This window comes from Alosa pseudoharengus, unplaced genomic scaffold (assembly GCF_046254945.1).
Source record: "Alosa pseudoharengus isolate Yale_2024_CS ecotype anadromous, Long Island Sound unplaced genomic scaffold, YU_APseudo_1.1 YU_APseudo_1.1_scf_7, whole genome shotgun sequence".
Classification (NCBI taxonomy): Eukaryota; Metazoa; Chordata; class Actinopteri; order Clupeiformes; family Clupeidae; genus Alosa; species Alosa pseudoharengus.
The window spans coordinates 20511406-20534104 of record NW_027468859.1 but is presented as its reverse complement, the minus strand read 5'-3'; the positions used below and the strand labels follow the sequence as shown (position 1 = coordinate 20534104).

The window sequence follows — 22699 nt, the reverse complement described above, 5'->3', positions numbered from 1 at the left end:
ACCGGCGCTTGATGCCATCATGTCTGTGAGCTGTGAGATCCACCCCCCCCCACACACACCTCCCACCCCCACCAACCCCCTCCCCAAAATTAGACCACCCCAATCGCCTGTCTGATTGGTGTAGTCTGCTGGCACGCGGGTCACCCAGGTCCATGTTGGACGCGTTAAAAGAAAGCAGGGCTATGGCACATGTGCTACACTTGGATCCCTGGAAGGAGTTAAAGTGGCCCACATGAAGGCATCAAACGCTCCACATACCACTTTATGGTAGTCATATGGCAGCAGATTTGATATTTTTCCTACCACAGCAGGGAATAAAACTCGCCACTAATTTGGACTGTGAATGCTGCCGCTAGATTTTCAGCATGTGCTGACGGTGTTGTCCAGATGTGTGCAGGCCCTTTATTTTCACCCCCCTCCACCTCCTCCTCTTTTCCTCTCCTGCTCCTTCTTGTTAATAGTCTTCCTTTAAATTTATGAAAAAAATACACACCGTCCAACTATGCCCCCCTCCAAACAAAAAAAAAAAGGAAAAGAAAAAAAAATGAAAAGAAAAGAAAGCTCTCTTCAGTGGTTGTGTGGAGTTTTGATGTGAAGCATGTCGCCTCTGCTTTTAATTCTTTTCGTTTTGTCACTCGTGTGCATAAATATTTTTGTATCGGTTAGACGAACAACTGAACATTGTGTCTGTCACTTGAGCACCACAATCCCAGCGTCCCTTTCCCCTCCAGCAGCTCTTAAACACAGGCCTACTCCCACATGAGCCTGGGCAGTCTCCAGCTCCGCTCTTCCTCTGGAACAGCAGCACAGGCAGACCACACTGCTTAATTACTATTTCGATGGGGAAAATGTGTATTTAATCTGTTTCTACAGGCAGCTGTCAGCCATGGTGTTAGCCATTTCAACAGACCTAAGTTTGAGTTTCTCTGTCATTATTTAATCAGCATTTCCACAAGTACCCAACACTGTTTCTTCACCGACCTGAAACAATTCAATCAGTGAATCTGCCTTGTTAATCGAACCTTTCTCTCGGCTGCTTGTGCTATGCTACCTACAGTAATGGAGGCATTTCACCTCTAGGCCAAAAAAAGAATAAGTTGAAATCTTCATTCCATGTTATTCCTGTTGCTGGTTGGGTGTGTGGGTGTGGGTGTGGGTGTCTGTGTGTGTGTTTGAGGGTGGAGTGATGGGTTGTGGCTGGGGGAGGTGGGTGGTGAGGTGGGGTCCCGACGGGCACGTTGAGTTTTGGAGCGTTACGCTTCAGGGGAAGCTAAGCCTGGCAGTTACCCTGATCCCCCCGGTGAAAAGGCTCAGTTCACGGTACTGGAGGCCGCTACTGATAGACCATGCCGGATTACGGCACTCTAAAACCTGTCCTGCAACACTGAGATTTGGCTGGCCTTTCTTTTCGTGGACATGCTCTTTATGCTGGGTATTAGCACAAGACTTGCAGCTAGGCCCGAAAGAACCAGAGCTACAGCTCCTCGGCAATTATCGTCTCTCTCTCTCTCTCTCTCTCTCTCTCTCTCTCTCTCTCTCTCTCTCTCTCCCTCTCTCCCTCTTTCTCTCTCTCTCTTTCTCTCTACAGACAAAACAGCAGGCCTAAGAAAACAAAGCAGAACTTGTGATTTTGCACTGCCTACGCCAGTTCTTACATACATAGGGTTTTTTTTTTTTTTTAAACAAAGGCTTCACTTAACATTTAGTGGCCATGGTATTATGTCACACAACAAGGGAACCAGGTTACCATGGTCTCTAGCTGGTTTTCTCATTTTGTCAGTGGTGACGGTAATGTTCTGGGTGGCTTGTGCTAAAAGTAGAAGAAGAACAAAACGGGGAGGTCTTTGACTGTGGGACTTTCATTTGCACTTTTACTGTCGCCTCCCTTAACTGCGCAAAGATATTGATGCACACAAACATCAGAGCATTCACTCTTTGCCACAGCTTTCATTTACACATTTTTATTTGACAGATATCACACAGGGCATCAAAAGAGGGCAGTGTATAAATGTTTTTTTTTTTTAGAAACACAACACCGACACTTCAGCCCCCATTACAGTTTTTGATCAGCGGGTGCTTACCTGGTCATGCCTGTCATGTAGAAGCTAATGGGCACCGGTCCTCTTAACAGCTCAGATAGGTTTACTGCCCGTGACAGTTGTTTGTGCATGTACCTAAGACCCCCAGCTGGAAAAGCACATTAATGCAAAAAAAACCCAGCATGGCAGATGAAGAGGGCTTGCACTGTCATGTTGATAATGGCCGATGACATTAGAGCCCTGAAGATTTAAACTGGAGGAGGGTTACAGGCATGGGCGATAATTCAGCATGAGGAAGAAAAAAAAGCCCTCTCCCTCTGCCTTTCCCCTCGTGCGTGGACCCAAAATGAAATAAAGCCCAGATCTTATCACTTTTATTCATGCCAGGAGAGCTTGTTTGAGCCTGTCGCGAGGCTGGGATGGCCTGCCGGTATGTTTGCTGAAGGCGCTGGATAGATGAAAGCCGTCTTAACCATAAGCTATGCAGGAACCGTGCCAGGAGGAGAAAATGCATCATTGTGATAACAGCCAAGGGAGAGCCATCTCTCTCTCTCTCTCTCTTTCTCTCTTTCTCTCTCTCTCTCTCCCCTTGTTTACCCTGCAAAGGGCAAAGCGAAAAAAGGAGAGGTGGAAAAAAAATACCACATGAGGATGGCCGAGGGCTAAACTGCACTGTACACCTCATTTCAGTGTCGGGCGGGGGTAGGGAGGGAGACAGAGGGTGAGTTTTTTTTTATTTTATTTAACCTTTATTTTGCCAGGAAGGTCCCATTGAGACACAGTGTCTCCACTGCCAGGGAGTCCTGGTCAAGACGGCAGCAATGATTTCATTTAGAAAGACAGTGAATGGAAAACATGGGACATGGACACAGTCCAAAGACACCAATAACACACTAACACGGAAGACACAGAGACAGCAAAGGCTAGGGAGCTAAAAGAATAATTAAAATAAAATAGAACACTATAAGCAGTGACACTGTTCAGTGTAAGCTAACTTTAAAGTACTTTTAAAAACATTTAAGGAGGGTAAGGAGTCCAAGTTGAGCGTGTGTTGAAGCTCATTCCAGGCATGTGGTGCAAAGGATGAAAAGGCAGATTTCCCCAGTTTTGTTCCTGACGTTGAGGAGGAGCTTGTTTGAAGAACGGGTGCTGTATGTAGTAGGGCGAAATGACAGAAGGCTGCAAATATAACAGGGACGTTTTCCCATTAAGGCCTTTGCTAAAAAGATGAATTAATGAATATGAATTGTTCTTTTTAAATGCACTGAAGTCCATTGAACCTCTTCATACAATATACAGTGATGTGTTCGGTGCACCTGTTACAAACGGCAAGGCAAACTTGCAGTAAAAGGAAAGCAATTATTTCAATGGAAATAAAAACCTAACTTGGGTCTCAATTTTTGAAGGATTATCTCTATGGACATGAAAGGATAACTTGTCAGCAAGCCAGATGCCAATGTATTTATAGGAGGTTACCCTTTCTACTGTATATGAGTGCCATCTAGTGACAGTGTTGTGCGGTCAGAGTGTGTCCATGCCCGTGTGAAAGTCATATATTTAGTTTTCTTGGCATTTAGTACCAGTTTCTGTAGTGTACATCTGTAGTGAATTAAATGCAGTCTGTAGGGTATCCATTGCGTCTTGCATTGAAGAAGCAGTAGAATAAAGGATTGTATCATCTGCATAAAAGTGTACCTTTGCCGGGTCTAAACCTATACCTATATTATTTATATGAAGAGAAAACAAAATAGGGCCTAAGATTGACCCTTGTGGGACACCAGTCTTGTTAGAGATACAGAGTGACAATTCTCTATGGAGACAGTGTGTTCTCCCAGTTAAATAATCAGAAAACCAGGCCAAACACAATAGTCACTAAAGCCCAAAGTACACAGCCTTTGCAATAAGAGACCATGATAAACAGTATCAAATGCCTTGGATAAATCAATAAAAAGTGCGGTGCACGATTTTTTTATGGTCCAAGGCAGTGAAAATGTCATTTGTAACAGCTGATATGGAAATTGTAGTAATGTGGCCTTGCCTAAAGCCTGACTGTGTGGAACTTAAAATATAATATTTTTAGCTGTTCAAGGGATTCGAATACTTAGGGTTGGGTGGGGGTGTGCGGGTGGCAGTGTGCGGGTGGTTGAGTCTGATGAAACCTGTTATTTAAGTTGGCTCCTCCGTCGAGCGACACACCTGTCCCAGCATCTCTCGGGGACAGCGTTGGTTGTGCCCATTCCAGCAAATGCTGTTATGTCACTAGCCGCAAGCCTTATTCTGTCCTGATGGTATTTTCTGTTGGTTCTTAATGATACACACACACACACACACACACACACACACACACACACACACACACACACACACACACATACACAGACACACTCAATCGCTTGGCCCGTAGTGTTCTTCTTTGGTTTACCCAGCCTGCACACAGTTTGTCACTATTTCTTATTCCTCTCTCTCTCTCTTTCTCTTTCTCTCTCTCTCCCTCTCTCTCTCTCTCTCTCTCTCCTGAGCACTCCAGTTCTCTAAGGACACAGTGAGTTGGAATATCCAGGGCCTTTTAGTGGACTCTTATCTCAATCTCTCTAAACTGCACTGAGGACGGGGCTCAAGGATTTGGCCACTGCATAGCAGACATAAGGTGCCAGACCACTCAGCCATAACTCTCCTACTGGACCAACCTTCCAGCCCTCCAGCCCTCCCAACCCAGCCCTAAGGGGGCCAGCCTGTCTCCACAACCAGGGGGTTTGCAAGTGCCGTGTCAGAGCACGGCACCAGTGCCAGGCGAGGGGGTATGGCGGTAACGTGCCTGGCATGTGTCACCCCTCTCCCGCGCTCGTATAAGGACCGGCGGCATCTGAGGGTTGGTATTTTTTATAGCGCCCTGATTGTTTTGGAAGGCGCGCTGAAGGGCCTTGGATATTTTTTTTACAGTCGGGGCCCTTTCTCTCTCTCTCTCTCTCTCTCTCTGCTCTGCAGTAGGGTCTGGATGCCAGGTCCAGCTGGGGACTATTATGGTGCACGTTATCCCAAAAAATGCCGCCGCAATTATTTCACATACGGGATTGTTCTCAGTCCACCACCTCTCCCTAAAACTTCTCCCTCCACCCCCCCCCCCCACACACACACACACACACACATATCCTCCACCCCCATCCCTCAAATCTCCAACCCCAGACGAGGACACACTGGCTTCCTCCTGTTAGGAATGCAGGGAAGCCTCCCAGCAGCATGAGGAGGTTGGGCCCATGGGCCTAATTCAGTAATGGCAAAAGGCTGTGGCATGCCAGTGGCAGGGACATGGCTCACTCCGCGCCACCTCAGCAGGAGCTGAAACACTGAAGGGCTGGCGCTCGGTCATGATCGCCTCTCACGTAGTCTCCTCCAGGAGCTTCACTCGTCTCTGATTTTCTCTTCTCCTCTCTTCTCTTCTCCTCTCTTCTCTTCTCCTCTCTTCTCTTATCTTCTCCTCTCTTCTCTTCTCTTCTCTTCTCTTCTCTTGTCTTCTCTTGTCTTCTCCTCTCTTCTCTTCTCTTGTCTTCTCTTCTCTTCTCTTCTCTTCTCTTCTCTTCTCCTCTCTTCTCTTCTCTTCTCCTCTCTTCTCTTGTCTTCTCCTCTCTTCTCTTGTCTTCTCTTGTCTTCTCCTCTCTCCTCTTGTCTTCTCTTGTCTTCTCTCTTCTCTTCTCTTCTCCTCTCTTTTCTTGTCTTCTCTTCTCTTCTCCTCTTCTCTTCTCCTCTCTTCTCTTGTCTTCTCTTCTCTTCTCCTCTTCTCTCCTCCTCTCCCCTCTTCTCCTCTGTGCTCCTTTTTTTTCTTCTGAAGCGGGTGGTTGGGAAGAGATAATGGAAGTGACACCGACAAATGAAGCCCTCACATTTCAAATTTGAACCCTGCTTCTCCTCTCTCCCTCCTTCGTTCTCTCTTTCTCTCTCTCCCCTCTTGTTCTCTCTTTCTCTTTCTCTCTCTCTCTCCCACCACCATCATGGCTACCCTGCTGCTCTGCTGTCTGCGTCCTCCTTCAGCCGCAAGCACGAGCGTCATCGATCAAACTCCACTGAGCGCCGCAAGAGTGCCGTTCCAGCGAACCGAGATCTTAGCACGCGCCACACACACACACACACACACACACACACACACACACACACACACACACACACACACACACACACACACACACACACACACACACACACATACACACAAGCGTAGAGCCGGGACCCATGATTCAGACGCACCAAAATGCCACAAAAAGCTTAGCTAATGCACTCCCTCTACCCTCCCCCCTTCCCCACTCCACTCCCCCCACCTCTCCAGTACTGGATCTTTTCATTTTTTATTTCAAGTGTAAAGCAGCCAAGAGTCATAGCTCTTACTGACAGAGAAGTCTTTCCAGTTATTTTTCACTGTTTGTTCCCACCAGAAGATGCCATAGGATGTCTAAACCCCCCCCCCCCCTCCTTTCCTTTGGCCCACAGCGAGCAGGCCACAGTGTCTGTCTGTCTGTCTGTCTGTCTGTCTGTCTGTCTGTCTGTATCTCTCTATCTCTCGCTGTCTCCCCCAATGATAATATTTAAGTTATAGCGCTGCTACTCCCCCATTGCCTAACGTCTTCCTGTGAGCGGCACGTTGCGGGCGGGCGGTGGAGATGGGGGTTATGGAGGTGTGTCTGTGAGCTTTCCCACACAGGTGAGCAGGTGCCACAGGCTCAGTTTCACGTCTGCGTGCTTAGCGGGACGAGGGCTCTTTGCAGGCTCATGCGAACACAACAACAAAACTCTTGGCACACTTTGTCTTTGCGTATCATGGATGTTATTTTTTTCATGAGGCTTGTGTGTTGCCAGTGTATATGCGTATGCTTGCGTTTCTGTGTGGAAGGATATGTATGTCATATTTGTTTATATGTGGCTTGTGAGTTTATGGTATGTTTGATGTGAATAATGTGTTTGTATGGTCTACACTTGTGGCCTATGTGCGTATGTATGTGTGTTTTCTTTGTGTGTGTGTGTGTGTGTGTGTGTGTGTGTGTGTGTGTGTGTGTGTGGTGTTCTGTGTGCAGAGGGACTGAGCTGTCTCTTTAAAGAGCCTGTCTGTCACGTCGCTCATCACCACCCCTCCTCCACCCCACCACCACCACCACCCCCACCACCCTACCCCTCGGCCTCCCCGCAGAATCAGACAGATTGGAGTGGTTACTGCTGAGGCCTGGTTTGAGTTACACTGGAGCCAGTCACACTGTGCCTCTGTGTGTGTCTGTGTGCTGCCTTTGTGAGAGTGTGTGTGTGAGTGTGTGTATGTGAGGGAGAGAGTGTGTGAGTGAGTGTGAGAAACTGAGTGAGCGTGTGTGTGTTGTGTGTGTGTGTGTGTGTGTGTACTCTCTCTACCCTCCTCACCATCGCTGCTCTCTGACACACTCTTTTCCACTGTCACTCCATCTCAGTGCGGATACACACTCGAGCGATGTTCACTTTTCCGTTATCAGCCACCACTACCATATGGTCTTAAATAGCACTTCAAAAATGATGAGAAGAAACAAAAAAAAGTTTGAGAAAACACACACACACACACACACACACACACACACACAGCCAGGCAAACCTAAGCAGACGTAAACAATGAGCTATGCAAACGCTATCCCCCATCCATCTCTCCTCACTTAATTATCACGTTTGGCCCCTCTCACCCCCCCCCCCCCCCCCCACCACCACCACCACCACCACACACCCCTCCTGTTAGAACTCCATGCCCATGCTGTGAGAAAGACCCATTCAGGCTCCGGCGCAGCTTATCTGGCCCCGACACACTTTCCATTTGCCCACTTGGCCTGTCTCATAAAGCTGTTGGGATCCATTCAACAGGCCTGTAGTAAAAAGCGCAGCTTGGCAGCGGCTTCATTCACATTTTCTCACACATGTTGATCTCGCAAGCGAGCGAGCGTTCGAGAAGGGGGGGGGGCCATTCACAGAATGGTGCACGGCGCGTGTGGTGAGATGTGGCCAGTGCCTGTCCATTTTTTTTTTTGTCTGCGTGAAATGATTCCAGGTATAGCGGCGTGTTAGAAGAGTCACTGCATGAGGGAGCAATGCTGTTTGTGTGTGTGTATTTTTGTTTGTCTGTGTGTGTGTGTGTGTGTGTGTGTGTGTGTGTGTGTGTGTGTGTGTGTGTGTGTGTGTGTGTGTGTGTGTGTGTGTGTGTGTGTTTGTGTTTTCCAAAGCCTGAGTGAGAATGTCTGTGTGTTTCTATGGGTGTGGTGGGTGTCTTATTATGAGAGCGGGAACTGCACACCAACAAAAGTCTGTTTGTATTTTGCGCTCTGGGTCCTCTAGGGTCTCTCCCTATGTCAGCCCCATCTTTATGGGAAGAGGGTGGGGGTGGCATCTCCTCTCCCCTCTGCCTGCAACACGACCAAGGTCCCAGGCCACTGCGGCAGTGACAGCACCATGTCAGTGCCCCCTACTCCCCTCCATTTCCCTCCACCCCCCCCCCCCCCCCCCATTCCCAGCTTGCTGATTTGCATGGGAACCTGGCCCCTGATTAGCCAAGATCATCACAAACAAGACATCAGTGATGCAGGGCGAGGCCCCCGGGCCCCCAGGGGCACCCAGATCACAGCCATGCTAATGAGGCCAGGCGTTAGCGCCGCCGCCTCCGCGTAAGGTGTCAGGCAGGCCCATGACAGGTGCAGAGAGAGAGAGAGAAGGGTTGGGGGGGGTAGGTGGGCAACAGAGGGTGGTGTGTGTGTGTGTGTGTGTGTCGTGATGGGGGGGGGGGGGGGGGGGTGCATGGGTGAGGGGAGGGGGGAGTAGTCCCGGTGGCTTCTTCGCCCTTCTGCCTTTGTTCTCTATGTAAATGGCCTCAGCCTGGCATTTATTCTCTGGAATGTGCAGCTTGTGCATTGTGGCACCCCTCCATTACACACACACACACACACTCCCCAGTACACACACACACTCCCCAGTACACACACACACACACACACACACACGCACACACATACACCCGTACACACACACTTTCTGTCCTGTACACAAACAACACGTGCTGCTCTGGCAGCTGAAGCCTGTCCTTGGCTGGTGGTGGGCACCAGTGACACACAGCTCTTGTCTTGTCCCCTGTAGCTTCTCTGTAGTCTTACTCAGTGTCCCAAAATCCAACCTGAACAACCCCCCCCTCCCCCACACACACACACACACACACAAACACACACATGCCTTACACGCCTGTGCGTACATGCGTCCCGTTATGGAACGTGGGAGCCTGTGATGTCGCCCCCACCCCTTCTCCGCTACCCCACCTTTGTTTCGCAAGCACCCCCATCTCTCCCTCTTGGCGTTTCACATGAGATAATTAAATACCACCGCCTGCCTCTCCTGCACCACTTCACCCATGCTCTTAAAGGCGAATTAATTAGTGCTGGAGAAAATCACTGAAATCTTAAACGAGAGCTAAACTCAGAGTTGGGGAGTGGGGGTTTTGGGCTGGATTTGTGGGTGTTAGGTGTGTGTGTGTGTGTGTGTGTGGGAGGGGGGTGTTGTACAATAAGTAGTAGTAGTGGAGAATCTCCCCGTAGATTTGCTAATTGGCCGCGCGTTTTTGTAATACTAAAACCCAAGAGGGCGGAGAACTTTAGCGTCGGACCACCTCCGTGCTACGCACCATTAATCACACTCCTGTCAGACCTCCTATCCCTTCCCCGGCATCTCGTTTTACACCCCCCAACCTACCCCCCCACACAATCATTATTAGCGCTAGCCGCTAGTGCTGCCAATCACAGTGCCATGTAATACCAATGCCGGCACGGCTCAATTTTGCTACTTAACCTGTAATCTGCGCCATATTTATTGAAGTGCAATAGGAGGGGGGAGTGGGGTTAGGGATGGTTATGGTGTGAAGATGAGGAATAAAATTAGGCCATTAGGCTTCGCTGATGAATGCATAGAGGAGGGGAAAAAAAGACAAAGGAAAAAAAAGTGCTCGACGCTAACTGCTAGTTGACCTGTGCAGCCCCCTGCAGCAGCGGGCATTTTTTCATGAGTGTGGACTGCCGGTAATTACTGCAAATTGAATCCCAGAGAGAGCTGAGATGATTCCTTAACGAGTGCTTTCATTGGCCGTACACGGCCGTCGTGCCGTGACACGGGCCTCTTAGGTCTCTCGGGGTCCTGTAAAGGGGTGGCGTGGCGTGGCGTGGCGTGGCGTGGCGTGGCGTGGCGTGGCGTGGCGTGGCGTGGCGTGGTGCATTGCTCATTGCTGGCCAACAAGACGGGGAGATTAGATGAGGCGTTTTGTGTGTTTTCTGAAGGGCTTGATGGGTGATTTCACACCGACGCGTCACCACACCAGCCACCCTTCCACGTCTCCCTGATGGATTATTAGCATGCACTCTCTTATTCATGATCATTTGCACCCCTCCACTCTCCTCCCCTCTTTCTCTTTTTCTCCTTCCTTTTTTACTTCACTCTGTCTCTCTCTCATCCCCCCTTTTCTCTCACATTGGAAAGTTGATGAAATTGGACTTTGGCCGTCATTACCCTGTCAGTCTATTAGCTGACACGCCTCCGGAGCAGCATATGGTCCCTTTTTTGTAAGATGTGATAAGACACAGAATTGCCTGAGGTTATGCACACACCCATTTAACTCGCATGCATGCATGTACATACACAGGCACACACACACACACACACACACACACACACACACACACACACACACACACTCTCTCTCTCTCATACAAAAAATCATTGGCAAACATCTCTGATGGCATTGCCGTTAAGCAGCTTGTTTAGTCATTCTGTCAATGGCCGCCATCGTCGTGGCTCATTTAGACGTGGTTACGTCTCTGGAGGCCTGGGCTGGACACTAATGACGCTCTCTCTCTCTCTCTCTTTCTCTCTCCCTCCCTCTCTCTCTCTCTCTCTCTCTCTCCCTCCCACCCCTCTCTTTACGACTTGTCCTCCCCACAGTCACACACTCGCCCTGCCTCCTCCTCTTCTGCGTCTCCCCTATTACTCTATCTTTCTTTCTCTCTCTTTCTCTCTGTCTGTCTGTTTCCCTTTCTTCTCCCCTGTCTGCTGTCCAAGCTCTGTCCTGCTGCCAGGCGTCCATGTGAAGTCTCGGCCAAACCAAACACAGGCAGCCGTCTTGTCCTCCTCCACGGCACGCTCTCTCCCTCCCTCTTTTCCTCCCTCCTCTCTCTATCACTCTCTCTTGCTCTCCCCCAACTCTCTCACTCCCTCCCCACATCTCTAGCCCATCCCATTCTACCCCCCCCTTCCTCTCTCTCTCTATCACTCTCTCTTGCTCTCCCCCAACTCTCTCACTCCCTCCCCACATTCTACCATTCTACCCCCCCCCCCTTCCTCTCTCTCTTTCTTTTTCTCTCGCTCTCTGTGTGCTCCTGAGATGAGGCAGCAGGAGGTCTCGCCATGCCAGATAAACCCCTAGTGTGCCAGCCCCCCCCCCCCCCCTTCAACACTCCACACACACACAAACGCACCCCCCCCACCCCCTCCAGAAAACACAAGGCTCCCCGGCCACAGCCCACACAAAAAACAAGACAATATCCGCAAAGGAGCTGCTCATTAACGCACAGAAACCTCCCGCCTCCTGCAGCCTCTGCAAGCACATCAGAGACACAAAGACACACACACACACACACACACACACACAGACACACACACACAGACACACACACACACACACACACACACAAAAACACAAACACACACACACACACAAACACACACACACACACACACACACACACACACACACACACACACACACGCATGCATGCACATACACATACACACACATGCATGCACACATAAATACACTCATACCCACACTGATATCTGCCATGGCACACTCAAACACACATGCACACATACACATAAAACACACTCATATACTGTACATGCTAATATGTACACACACAAATCTGCACACACACTTTTTCTTCATCTGTAGCCTTACAGAGGAGATGTGTTCCACTGAAAAAGGAGTCACCATTTTACAAAATGTTTCTTTCTCCTCATCTCCTTGATCAGGAAATGCTGCTAGAGGCACATGAGAGTGCACTTCTAAACCTACAAATAAACACACACACACACACTCTCAAACACATGTCAACGTGTACAGAGACCAATGTGGAGAGAGACCAACACCAAAGGACCCCTTTAACCTAAAGCAAATCAAATGGCCAAATCTACATTTTATGAGCCGCAGGTAGCATTGGTGCATTGACTGATAGAAGCCTATTCTTGTTTCTTGCCCTCACATCAGGAATTGATACATACTGTATGATAACATGTTTACCTCAAATTACACAAGGTGACCCAACCAGACCAATAATTAATAGGCCTAATAGTAATTCACTTTGTAAATGACAGTGAGAAGGGGCTGGTAATTCGTAACGGCAAATGACCAGAAGTTTCCAGAGTTGCACCAGTTCTAAACAACACAAAGTATTCTTTTTTTCTTTTGTCTTGTTCTGTGTTCCTTTTGGTTTCACTCTCTCTTTCACATTCCTATCCATATGCTGAGGAGTACTGGTGCAGTGTATGAATATGTATGTGTTTGTGGTATAAATGTCTGTATGTGGGTGGTAAGACGTTTGTTGTGTTTTAAAGAGGTTCATATCATCGCAGCATCTCACTCTCCTTCAGTAGTCTCTCTCTCCCTCCATCTTCTCCTCCTCCTACTACTTACTGTATCTCCATATGGAAATAGGCAATAGTGCGGCGAGTGAGGAGCGGAGCTGTATATTAAAGCTCGTCTGACATTAGCATTAGCATAATGTGTTCTCGCCTTGGGGCTGTACCTGCCATCTGCATCAGGCACCGAGCCCTCTGGGAGGCTAACCACTCTATAACCTCCCACGTGAGCCCGTTTCTGGGGAAGTCACGTAGCAATCCCCATCCCACCCACCACCACCACCAGCACCAACCACCACCCGTCTTCCATTTTGCTCCTCTCTTCTCTCACATCCTCTCCTCTCCTCCCCACCTCTCGCCTTCCCCCTGCCAGGGGCACGAAGGAGATCTGTGTGGCGCACTGACTCCCCGCTAACCCAGAGAGAACGCCGGTGAGCTCTCGTGTGTCTCTGGGAGTGATCTACGCTCCATTTTCTCAGCTGCCACGTCAAAATGGCTGGCTGTCGCCAAGCCACGGCTGTCACTGTGAAGGCATCTTGCACTGCTCTTGTCTTTCTTGTCTTTTTTGTTTTGTTCACTGAAAGGGCAATGATCTGTGAGCCTCATCACAGGGAATTTACATAGCCTCACAAGAGCATGGATGACTGGGGATCAAGTGGAACACTCACTTTGAAATGATCCTGTGGAATGGATGCGCTTGTGTCTTATCCTAACCACATGCAGGGTAGGATAAGGGTAGACAGACTGCTAGCATTTTGGGTTAATATTTATTCATGGATTCATGTGTGTGTGTATGTGTGTGTGTTCCTCTGTGTTCCACAGGTAAAGATGAGCCCACCACTTACATCTGCACCACGTGCAAGCAGACCTTCACCAGCGCCTGGTTCCTGCTCCAGCACGCCCAGAACACGCACGGCATCCGCATCTACCTGGACACACACCTGACCGGCGGCTCGCTGACGCCACGCATGGCGCTGCCGCCGCCACTGGGCGCCGACTCGCTGCCCCGCTCGCCCCTGGCCAGCTTCCTGGGCGACGCCAGCAACCCCATCCACCTGCTGCGCATGGCCGCTCCGCTCCTCCGCGAGCCCCCGCCTCCGCTGCCGCCGCCGGCGCCGCCGGGCTACATGGACACGCGGCTGCCGTCCACGCCGCCCTTCATGAGCCCACCGCCACCGCCGCGCCACCACCCCCACCACCACCCGCACCACCACCCGCACCACCACCCCCACCCGCTGGAGCGCCTGGGCCCCGAGGAGATGGGCATGCTGTCGCAGCACCCCAGCGCCTTTGAGCGCGTCATGCGCCTGGCGCCCATGCCCGTGGAGCCGCCGCCGCCCACCATGGACTTCTCGCGGCGGCTGCGCGAGCTCGCCGGCAACAGCAACGGGAGCGGCACCGGCGCCGGAGCCGGAGGGGGGCCCACGCCGCCAGTCTCGCCCAACCGCGTGCCGCCCATGCACCGGCTGCTCAGCCCCACGCTCTTCCAGCACGGCGGTGGCGCCAGCAAGCCGCCAGGCTCCTTCCTGAGCGGGCCGCCTCCGCACAGCGTCCTGCTGGCTGCCCAGCAACAGCAACAGCAGCAGCAACAGCAGCAACAGCAGCAGCAGCAGCAGATCCGGGGCAGTGGCGCCTCGTCGCCCCTGGGCATGAGCGGCAAGTCCAAGTCGTGCGAGTTCTGCGGCAAGACCTTCAAGTTCCAGAGCAACCTGATCGTGCACCGCCGGAGCCACACGGGCGAGCGCCCATACAAGTGCCACCTGTGCGACCACGCCTGCTCGCAAGCCAGCAAGCTCAAGCGCCACATGAAGACCCACATGCACAAGGCGGGCTCCGTGAGCAGCTCTCCGGAGCCCGGCGGCGGCAAGGACGCGTCCGGCGAGCAGCAGCACAGGGGCCGGGACAACGCGGCCGGCGGAGGGGAAGGCAGCACCGGCCAGGAGAACGAGGAGGATGAGGAGGAGGAAGAGGAGGAGGAGGAGGAGGAGGAAGAGGAGGAGGAGCAGCCGCAGCAGAACGGAGGCCGACCCAACTCCAACCTTAGCATGGAGTCGGAGTTCAAGAACCGCAACAGGGAGAACGGGCCACACACGTCGCCTTGCGACAACAAGGCCACTGCGGCAATGGAGAGGATGATGCACGGCCCCTACAACAATATCAACCTTGACAATCAGCTGAGGATGCCTCTACATGGGCAGCCTCCCCGAGACCGGACCTCCGAGGAAGAGGAGGAGGAGGAAGAGGAAGAGGAGGACCCAGCCGCGAGGGAGAGGAGACACAAGGAAGAGCAGGACCCCATCGTCAACGGGCGCAACTTCGGCTCGGAGGACTCTCTCCCTGGCATGCTGTTCCGCCGCAAGCCGACACCCATCTCCAGTCCGGGCCTCCAGGCGTCCAAGCGCATCAAGGTGGAGAAAGACCTGGAGCTGCCGCCCTTGCCGCTCATCTCCTCGGAGAACGTCTACTCGCAGCTGCTGGCCGGCTACGCCGCCTCGCGCCACTTCATCCGCGGTGAGCACTTCCTGGGCTTCGCCGACGCGCGCCAGTCACCCTTCGCCACCTCGTCCGAGCACTCGTCCTCGGAGACGGGCAGCCTGCGCTTCTCCACGCCGCCTTGCGGCGGCGACCTGGACGGCGGCGGCGCTCTCTCGGGCCGCGGCAGCGGATGCGGTAGCGGCAGCAGCACGCCGCACCTGCACCGCGGCCCGGGCCCCGGGCGGCCGCCCAGCTCCAAGGACCGGCGCAACGACACGTGCGAGTTCTGCGGCAAGGTGTTCAAGAACTGCAGCAACCTGACGGTGCACCGCCGCAGCCACACCGGCGAGCGGCCGTACAAGTGTGACCTGTGCAGCTACGCCTGCGCCCAGAGTAGCAAGCTCACGCGCCACATGAAGACGCACGGCCAGTTCGGCAAGGAGGTCTACCGCTGTGACATCTGCCACATGCCCTTCAGCGTCTACAGCACCCTGGAGAAGCACATGAAGAAGTGGCACGGCGAACACTTGATGGCCAATGAGGTCAAACTAGAGCAGGCCGATCGGGTGTAGACACCACTCTATGTTCCTTTACCAGACTGTCATGAGGCTTAATGGATGATATTTTTGTTTGTTTTTGTTTTTTGCTCTTTCCTGACGTGAGACTTGTGGAATGACCTTTTCTTTTTTGTTTGTTTGTTTGTTTAATTTGTTTCTTGTTACAGAAAAAAAAAATGCCACCTGAGAAAAAAAGAGGAACTGGAAGTGTCCTGTTTTAAAGTCTTCAAAACAAAAGTGAAAGAGGAAAAAGACAAAAAAGCCCTGTTTGGCATCTCCCAACAGCAAAGGATTTTAGTTGTGTAGGAATCCATGGAGCCTTTCTACTGTGCAATAATATCTGTATTTATTGGGTTTTTGTATTGAATCAAGGCATGTGCAGGTACATTATCAAGGCATATTGATACTTTCTCAAAGAGATAGTTTTGAAATATGCTGGACTTTGAAAAAAAAAACCCCAGGCTACAATGTTAAGACATATACTGAGATGCTGGCATAGTGCCACGTTTTAAATTCACCAGTTGTTTTGTTTGCTTGTTTTTTTTCAGGGAAGTGGTTATGTACCCAGTAGAATAATTTCCCATGAAGAGATAAACTTCTAAAAACAATCCAAGATACACATTTTTTTTTTATTCCCAAGGATATAAGCTTACAACAATCCCTTATCATTATTTGTATTATTGTTATTTCATTAGGTGAAAGCACTGAATATGTCAGCTTGACAATAAATATAAATTTTAAAAATGAGAGGATTTTGAAAAAATCCCTGAGCATTTAAGGCAGCTAAAAGTTAGACTGCCCTGTGATTGAAAAGGAAAAAAACAATGACCCTTCTAACCCAATCATCATACACACAAACATATGCAGTGGATGATCTCTGAATATAGCTAGAACCTCTTGAATACCAAGAAGAGCTCATTTGTGTGAAGAAAAAAAATCAGTGATAAGTTTACTTGGGGGGAGAAGTTACAGGGAGATTTGGATGTAGTTGTCCAGATCCTCGCAATGCAATTTTAAGATTATCAAAATGTTTACGTTGGCATCTTGTCATCCCTCTTATCGTCGTTTGTTTGTTTACTTGATTCGCCCTCATCCGAGCAGACTCGGGCGTGCTTTTTAGCACTGTGGAAGCGAAGCGCCCACCACAGCCAATGTGTTACATTCCAAAATCTGTTAGACATTAACACTGATCTCGCAGACATCCCTCTGGCTGTCCGGGCTTTTCCCAGCAAAGCACTGCCGCCACCTCATCCGCCTGCTCGTTCTCTTGCTCACTCGCACTCAAACTGTGCCGTGTTTCCAGACGCCATGCCGTGCACTAGCCGTCCAGAGACACAGCCTGATTGGTTACACTTCACACTTGAAATGTTACACTGTGCTCCCATCTTCTGAGCCCACCCCCCCCCACCCCCCCGGTCTGTGTGTGTGTGTGTGTGTCTGTGTGTCTGTGTGTGTGTGTGTGTGTGTGTGTGTGTGTGTGTGTGTGTGTGTGTTTGTGTGTGCAATGACGAGTGGACGAGTGCTTCATCCACCATGGACCCCGGGAACGAAAATGATTTTCTCATTAACGCCTCTCTCTCTCTTCCTCCCTTCTCTGTCTCTCTTTTTCTCTCCATGTCATACACACTCTCCCTCTCTCTCTCTCTCTTTCACACACACACACACACACACACACACACACACAACTCCCAGTGGCTCTGAGCCTCCCCATCCACCTGCAGCCTTTCAGTGCTCATCAAATCAGCTTCATACATCTGAGAGTGCGGAACGCAGCGCACAGAGTGAGGGCCTATTCACTCCACCAATCACTCTCGCTCTCTCCACGGCCGATTTCAGCGCCGTGTTGTTCCCATTGGTGTCGCTTATGTTTTACGTGGTCTAATTTTAGCACACATAGCCCCTGCTCTCACACACACATACATTCAATTCATATCTGAACTGGAATTGTACACTAACAAAAATGAAACGCAGCGCAATAATCTCTCAAAGACACGGATGACAAGAGGGCAAGGGAGAGAGAAAAAAAACATTTGAAAAATCGTATTTATATTAGTGTAACAATAAGCCTGATTTCTGTTCACCACACAACATTAGCACATAGAAAACAACGAAAGGGAACTTAATATCGATGAGAGTTTGAATTTTAAAAAGTGACATATCTTAGTAGAGTGAAAGGGCTCCAGTCAGGATTATGTTTTCGCTTCAAGTGCCCGGTGCAGTCAAGCCTCAACATGTTTGCAACCCTCTTCAGTTCATCTTGGATGGGCCTGAGAGGGAAATGTTGGTCTACTACAGATTTGTCCAGATATTCAATTTTACTTAGTCCCTCCCCATGTAAGCTCCTTGTTTCAGGTAACAAAAAATTCAGAAAAGGGAAAACATTGGTAGCCAGTCAAATTATAGAAAGACAGTAATTTATAGGATAAATATGAATTTGGTGTGTTTGTGTAGTTTTAAAAGTATGATGCTACATACTTTGGTTTAAATCAGTTTTTTATTTTTATTTTATTTGCCAACAGTGAATGGAGAAAAACTGGATTGAAATAGGAAAAACAGTATGAATGACACTCTCACGTCTTACAATATGTTTACAGTACAGTGTTGAAGTACAAGGGTAAGGAACTCCTGTGTATATGTGTTTCAAATGAGAAAGTATTATTTTCTCCAATGTTTTCTATCACTTTTCTGAATGCCATAGGAGCTTTTTTGGTTGGTGCAGGGGATTAAATGTTAATGGATATACATATACAATTTGTTCACTGTTAAATACGCAATGTATTTGTAATTTTAAAAATTCCAGTGGCATTTTATGAAATTAATGCAAAAAAAATCCTTTATATTTTGCAGTCCATTATGAAATTGTGAGTCTATTCAAATGTTTTTTGTCACTATATCTGTTACAATTTTGGTAAATCTATCCTGAATGGGATATTAAAAAAATAAAAAAAACAAAACAGTGAAAATGCAACAGAATGTGTCAGGTGGTTTTCTACAAATTCTATTTTCTACAAATTAAAATTATATTTTAGCATTTTAAGGAATACTAACCCTTTACTAAAAAACATCCTTTTCAAGTTTGTTGCTGCATGACTTGATTGTGAGGGCCAAGCAACGTCAAAGGTAATTGCAGTGCTATTTCATATACTATTCATAACTAATTACTCCCTCATCTCTTGTGGAGACTCCACCATCAGGCCGTACTTTGTGCTGGACCCTTTGACCATCAGATGTGGCTAATAGGAGACCTTTCTCCCCCTCGGATGCACCTGCTCTTCCTTCTCCGCTGTGTGTGCTGTGTCTCCGCTGCCCTCTCTTGACCCCTCTTGTGGTGCCCAGTCCCCCCTAAGAAATGCCACTTCCCTTTTTGTGTAGCAGGTGGGCTTTTTCAAGAGGGAACAATGTCTTTGGTGGAGGCCAGGGAGGCAGGGGCGGGGGGAGGGGGGGGGAGGGAGAGCGCGAGGGTGCGGAGGGGAAGAATTGCTCAACGAAAAGTTCCATCCTACATTCATCGGTAGCCAATCGCCACCCCTGTTCCCCCTCTCTGCCTGAATGCTGTTTTCTGCTTAGAAGGACTCTCAGCCCTAAATGCAGGGGAGGGAGCAGTAACTTGACACAACTTCAGGCTGACAAACAAGCCCTCCGAGTACAGGGCCCCCGCGCTTTTTAGTTTATCCATGTTTAAATTGCTATCTTATTAGTGTGGCGCAAACAATTAGCATGCTTTAAATGTTTGGCGCAATTGCAGGGTTATGGTTTTGCACGGACAGAGACATCTGGTACGCATCGTGATCCTTATTGGGAACTCAGACAGAGCATAGCTCTGACAGCTGATTAAAAGACAGAAGGGGTTCCCAGCGTCCTCTTCAAGGCACCGGTCTTTCCCCCTCAAGGTTACGCAATATTCAGGCTCTCATTACCAGGGACCACAGGGATGAGTTACAGGCCAGTTTGGGCCACTTTCTCAAACAAGCTCGTGTCACAGTTCACATGTGACACGCCATTAGAGGCTTCCTTTAAAGTCATGTAATGGTAGGTCCTGCTCATTTTTTGCGTGTGTATGTGTTTGTGTGTGTGTGTGTGCGTGTGTGTGAGGGATGCATGTGTGTGTGAGTGTGTGTGTGTGTGTGTGTGTGTGTGTGTGTGTGTGTGAGGGATGACTGTGTCCCTGTATCGGGTGGCATGGGAAAAGTGTGTCCCATCTTCAGTGGTGAGATAGCCACTCATTTTGTCCTGCCAGCAGCATGGGTCTATCCCACACTCTCTCTCTCTTTCTCTCTCTCACTCACACACACACACACACACACACACACACACACACACACACACACACACACACACACACACATACACACACACACACACACACACACACACACACTCGCTCTCTCTCTTGCACACACACACACAGGGAGGCCGAGCATAAATGATGGGTTGGCTAAAACCACGCTCCTTGGTGAAACAGTGGGTGTCAGCAGGGCTTACAGCTCAGGCCCCTACCGCCTCATGGGGGCAGCGGCAAAAAAATAGCAGCTAGGCCTCTCTGGGATCACAGGAGGGGACTGTGCCCAGTGGGCCCCACTGCCGCCTCTACGCCCAGTCAGTAATCTCTCGTCTCATCTGACCAGTGCCCAATCAAGTAACCCCACACACCACGAAACCACCCACCGTTGGTGGTCAATGTACCAGGGCCCTACAGGGGCGGAGGAGTGAGGGGAGAAAGAGAGAGAGAGAGAGAGAGGATGAGCGCGACCGGAGAAAATCTGCACCAGCCTCAGTCCCTGGGAAAAAAGCAGGGAGGCGACTGAGAAGCCATTTCAGAGAGGGCGGTCAGGAGACGGCGGAGGAGTGCGGTCGCACCGTGGTCACTCAACAGCTGCCTCTTCTGAGGAGCCGTGCCTCCGGGGGAAAAGCTCGGACCCGCAGCAACAAAGGCAGCCTGTGGCGGGCCGGGTGCCCATAAGTAGAGCACAGGAAATGCACACTTCCTGACAAGAGCGCCCCAGCCGAGTCGTTTATTTCACTCCTCGCTCTTCACTATCTGAGAAACATGTCATCTTGCATTAGACACCATATATTTTATACGAGCAATGATGAGCAGTGCTGCCCACGAAAAAGCCCTACATTGTTCAGTTGATCCTCTAACTTAAGATGCATTTACATTTCAAAGACATTTGATGGTAGTCTTATTTTTGAATGTTGCTGGGTATTTTGGACCAGTTTCCCCCGTTTAGATGTTGACTTATGCTAATATTCCTCTCACACACCAATCTCATAAATCTGTCACCATGTGGAGCTCTTTATTGATAAATGAGTCTGCCATTGATATCAGATGCAGTTCCCTCTCTCCAGCCTAATTCTGCTTTGTCTTGGCACACCCTTGGTTATATAGATGAAATATGAGTCAGGTCATGCTGATACAGGTCTGCAGATACTGCCTGATGCATTGAATTGGAGGCATACCAAGGCATAGCCTTAATAATAACACCACACCCACCGCCTGAATAATTATGCCTGCACTCACCGAGCTGCTGCACCTCTAGGCTTCCTTGCATCGGACCTCCCCAGTACACCAAACACAGGTGAATTAAGGCAGTCTCCGTCAGTTCGCGCCTCTCCCAGACTACCTCAGGGGGGTCAGCGTAATTGTTGACTTGGCCCAGCGTTCGCAATTGAGAAATATTAAATCTTCTCATTTGATTTGGACTGTAATTATGTAGTAAAAAAAAAAACAAATGTGGTTGGAGGCTGTGAAGCCGTTGCCTGCCGGCTGAACCAGCTTTCATCAAGTGCAGACTGGCTTAATTACAGACTTGGTGATCACTCATCCCTCGCGCCATGTAGCCTCCTGTGTTGTTTTTGTTTTTAGAGCCGTGTGCATTCCTTTATTTGGTGCTAATCACAAGGCAATTGTGCTGTTTGCAGTGTCTGTGGAGGGGAGCTTGACATTTAGTCCACACAGACAGTGAACGGCAGAAGACTGAGGTGGGAAAAGAGAAACGCTAGTGTAGCTCATCCCTCTGGAATTTCAAGGCTAGTTAAATGCAGATCCCCTTTTTTGGGGGATGTTCTTTAATGATAAGGTATTCATTGCTATAGTAGCAGGCAGACAGACCTACGTGAAGGATGAGTCAAAAGGCAATTGTGTTTTAGTTCAACGGTAGCAGACAGAAGTGCTATTGTTCAGCATTTGTCAGAACACTAATTTCTACTTTGAAGGACTGAAAGGACAGTTTTTCTTTCCATGATACAAAAATGTTCATAATCCTACAAGATAAGCATGTCTTCCTGCTTGATCAAATGGCTGTTGATTGCGAATGGTTCATGTTTGTACAGTATGTACTGCTCTACCATATCATGAATAGTTGGAAATATTCTGAATATTTCTGAATATAGGTTCCTGGATATGTGTGTGTCCATAAGGAGAGAACTTAAGGAGCCATGTTTACAACAAACTCCTGCTCATTTTCACAAATGACTCTGCTTGACAGACCCCCATGGCGGGGTACATGAAAACCCATATTCACCTAACACCAATTGGGCCTTTCTGTGAACCTTTTGTTTTACCCTGTGGATGCTGACCATCTGGTTCATTTGTTAGTGCAAGATGGGAACCATGTCGCAGAATGGAACAATGAGGTGGACCGTACTTTTGCAGAATAAAGAGTGTTCTTTTAAAAAGCACACAAACCAAGGAAGCTCCTGATAGCAGCATTCACATTCGGTAATTAAAAATATACAACAGTTCCTAAGCAGACCAAGGGAAACCAAAAGCAGTAAGCAGCATGGTCAAGAACTCTCTAAATGGACTTAGGGGGTGATGGGCAAAGCGGGGAAGGGTTCTTCACTGTCTGGTGGCCGACCCCCTCGTGTCTCAAGTGCAGGTTTGGGGAAGAAAGCGGGAGACCCCCTACGCGTCTCAGGGTCACCGAAAGAGTGTCTGTATGGTACGTCTCTCTTTGTGCACGTACACAC

The 22699-nt window shown here is 49.4% G+C and overlaps 1 protein-coding gene across 2 annotated transcripts in view; it reads left to right on the top strand.

Moving 5' to 3' along the window:
• bcl11bb (BCL11 transcription factor B b) overlaps positions 1 to 18700 on the top strand; it is a 31244-nt gene extending 12544 nt beyond the window's left edge. For both annotated transcript variants that reach the window (XM_076271747.1, XM_076271746.1), the window contains exon 3: positions 13518 to 18700. In XM_076271747.1, coding sequence (XP_076127862.1) covers positions 13518 to 15742 — 2225 coding nt within the window. In that variant the 3' untranslated portion in view covers positions 15743 to 18700. The remainder of the gene's footprint in view (positions 1 to 13517) is intronic.
• The last annotated feature ends 3999 nt before the right edge of the window (positions 18701 to 22699 follow it).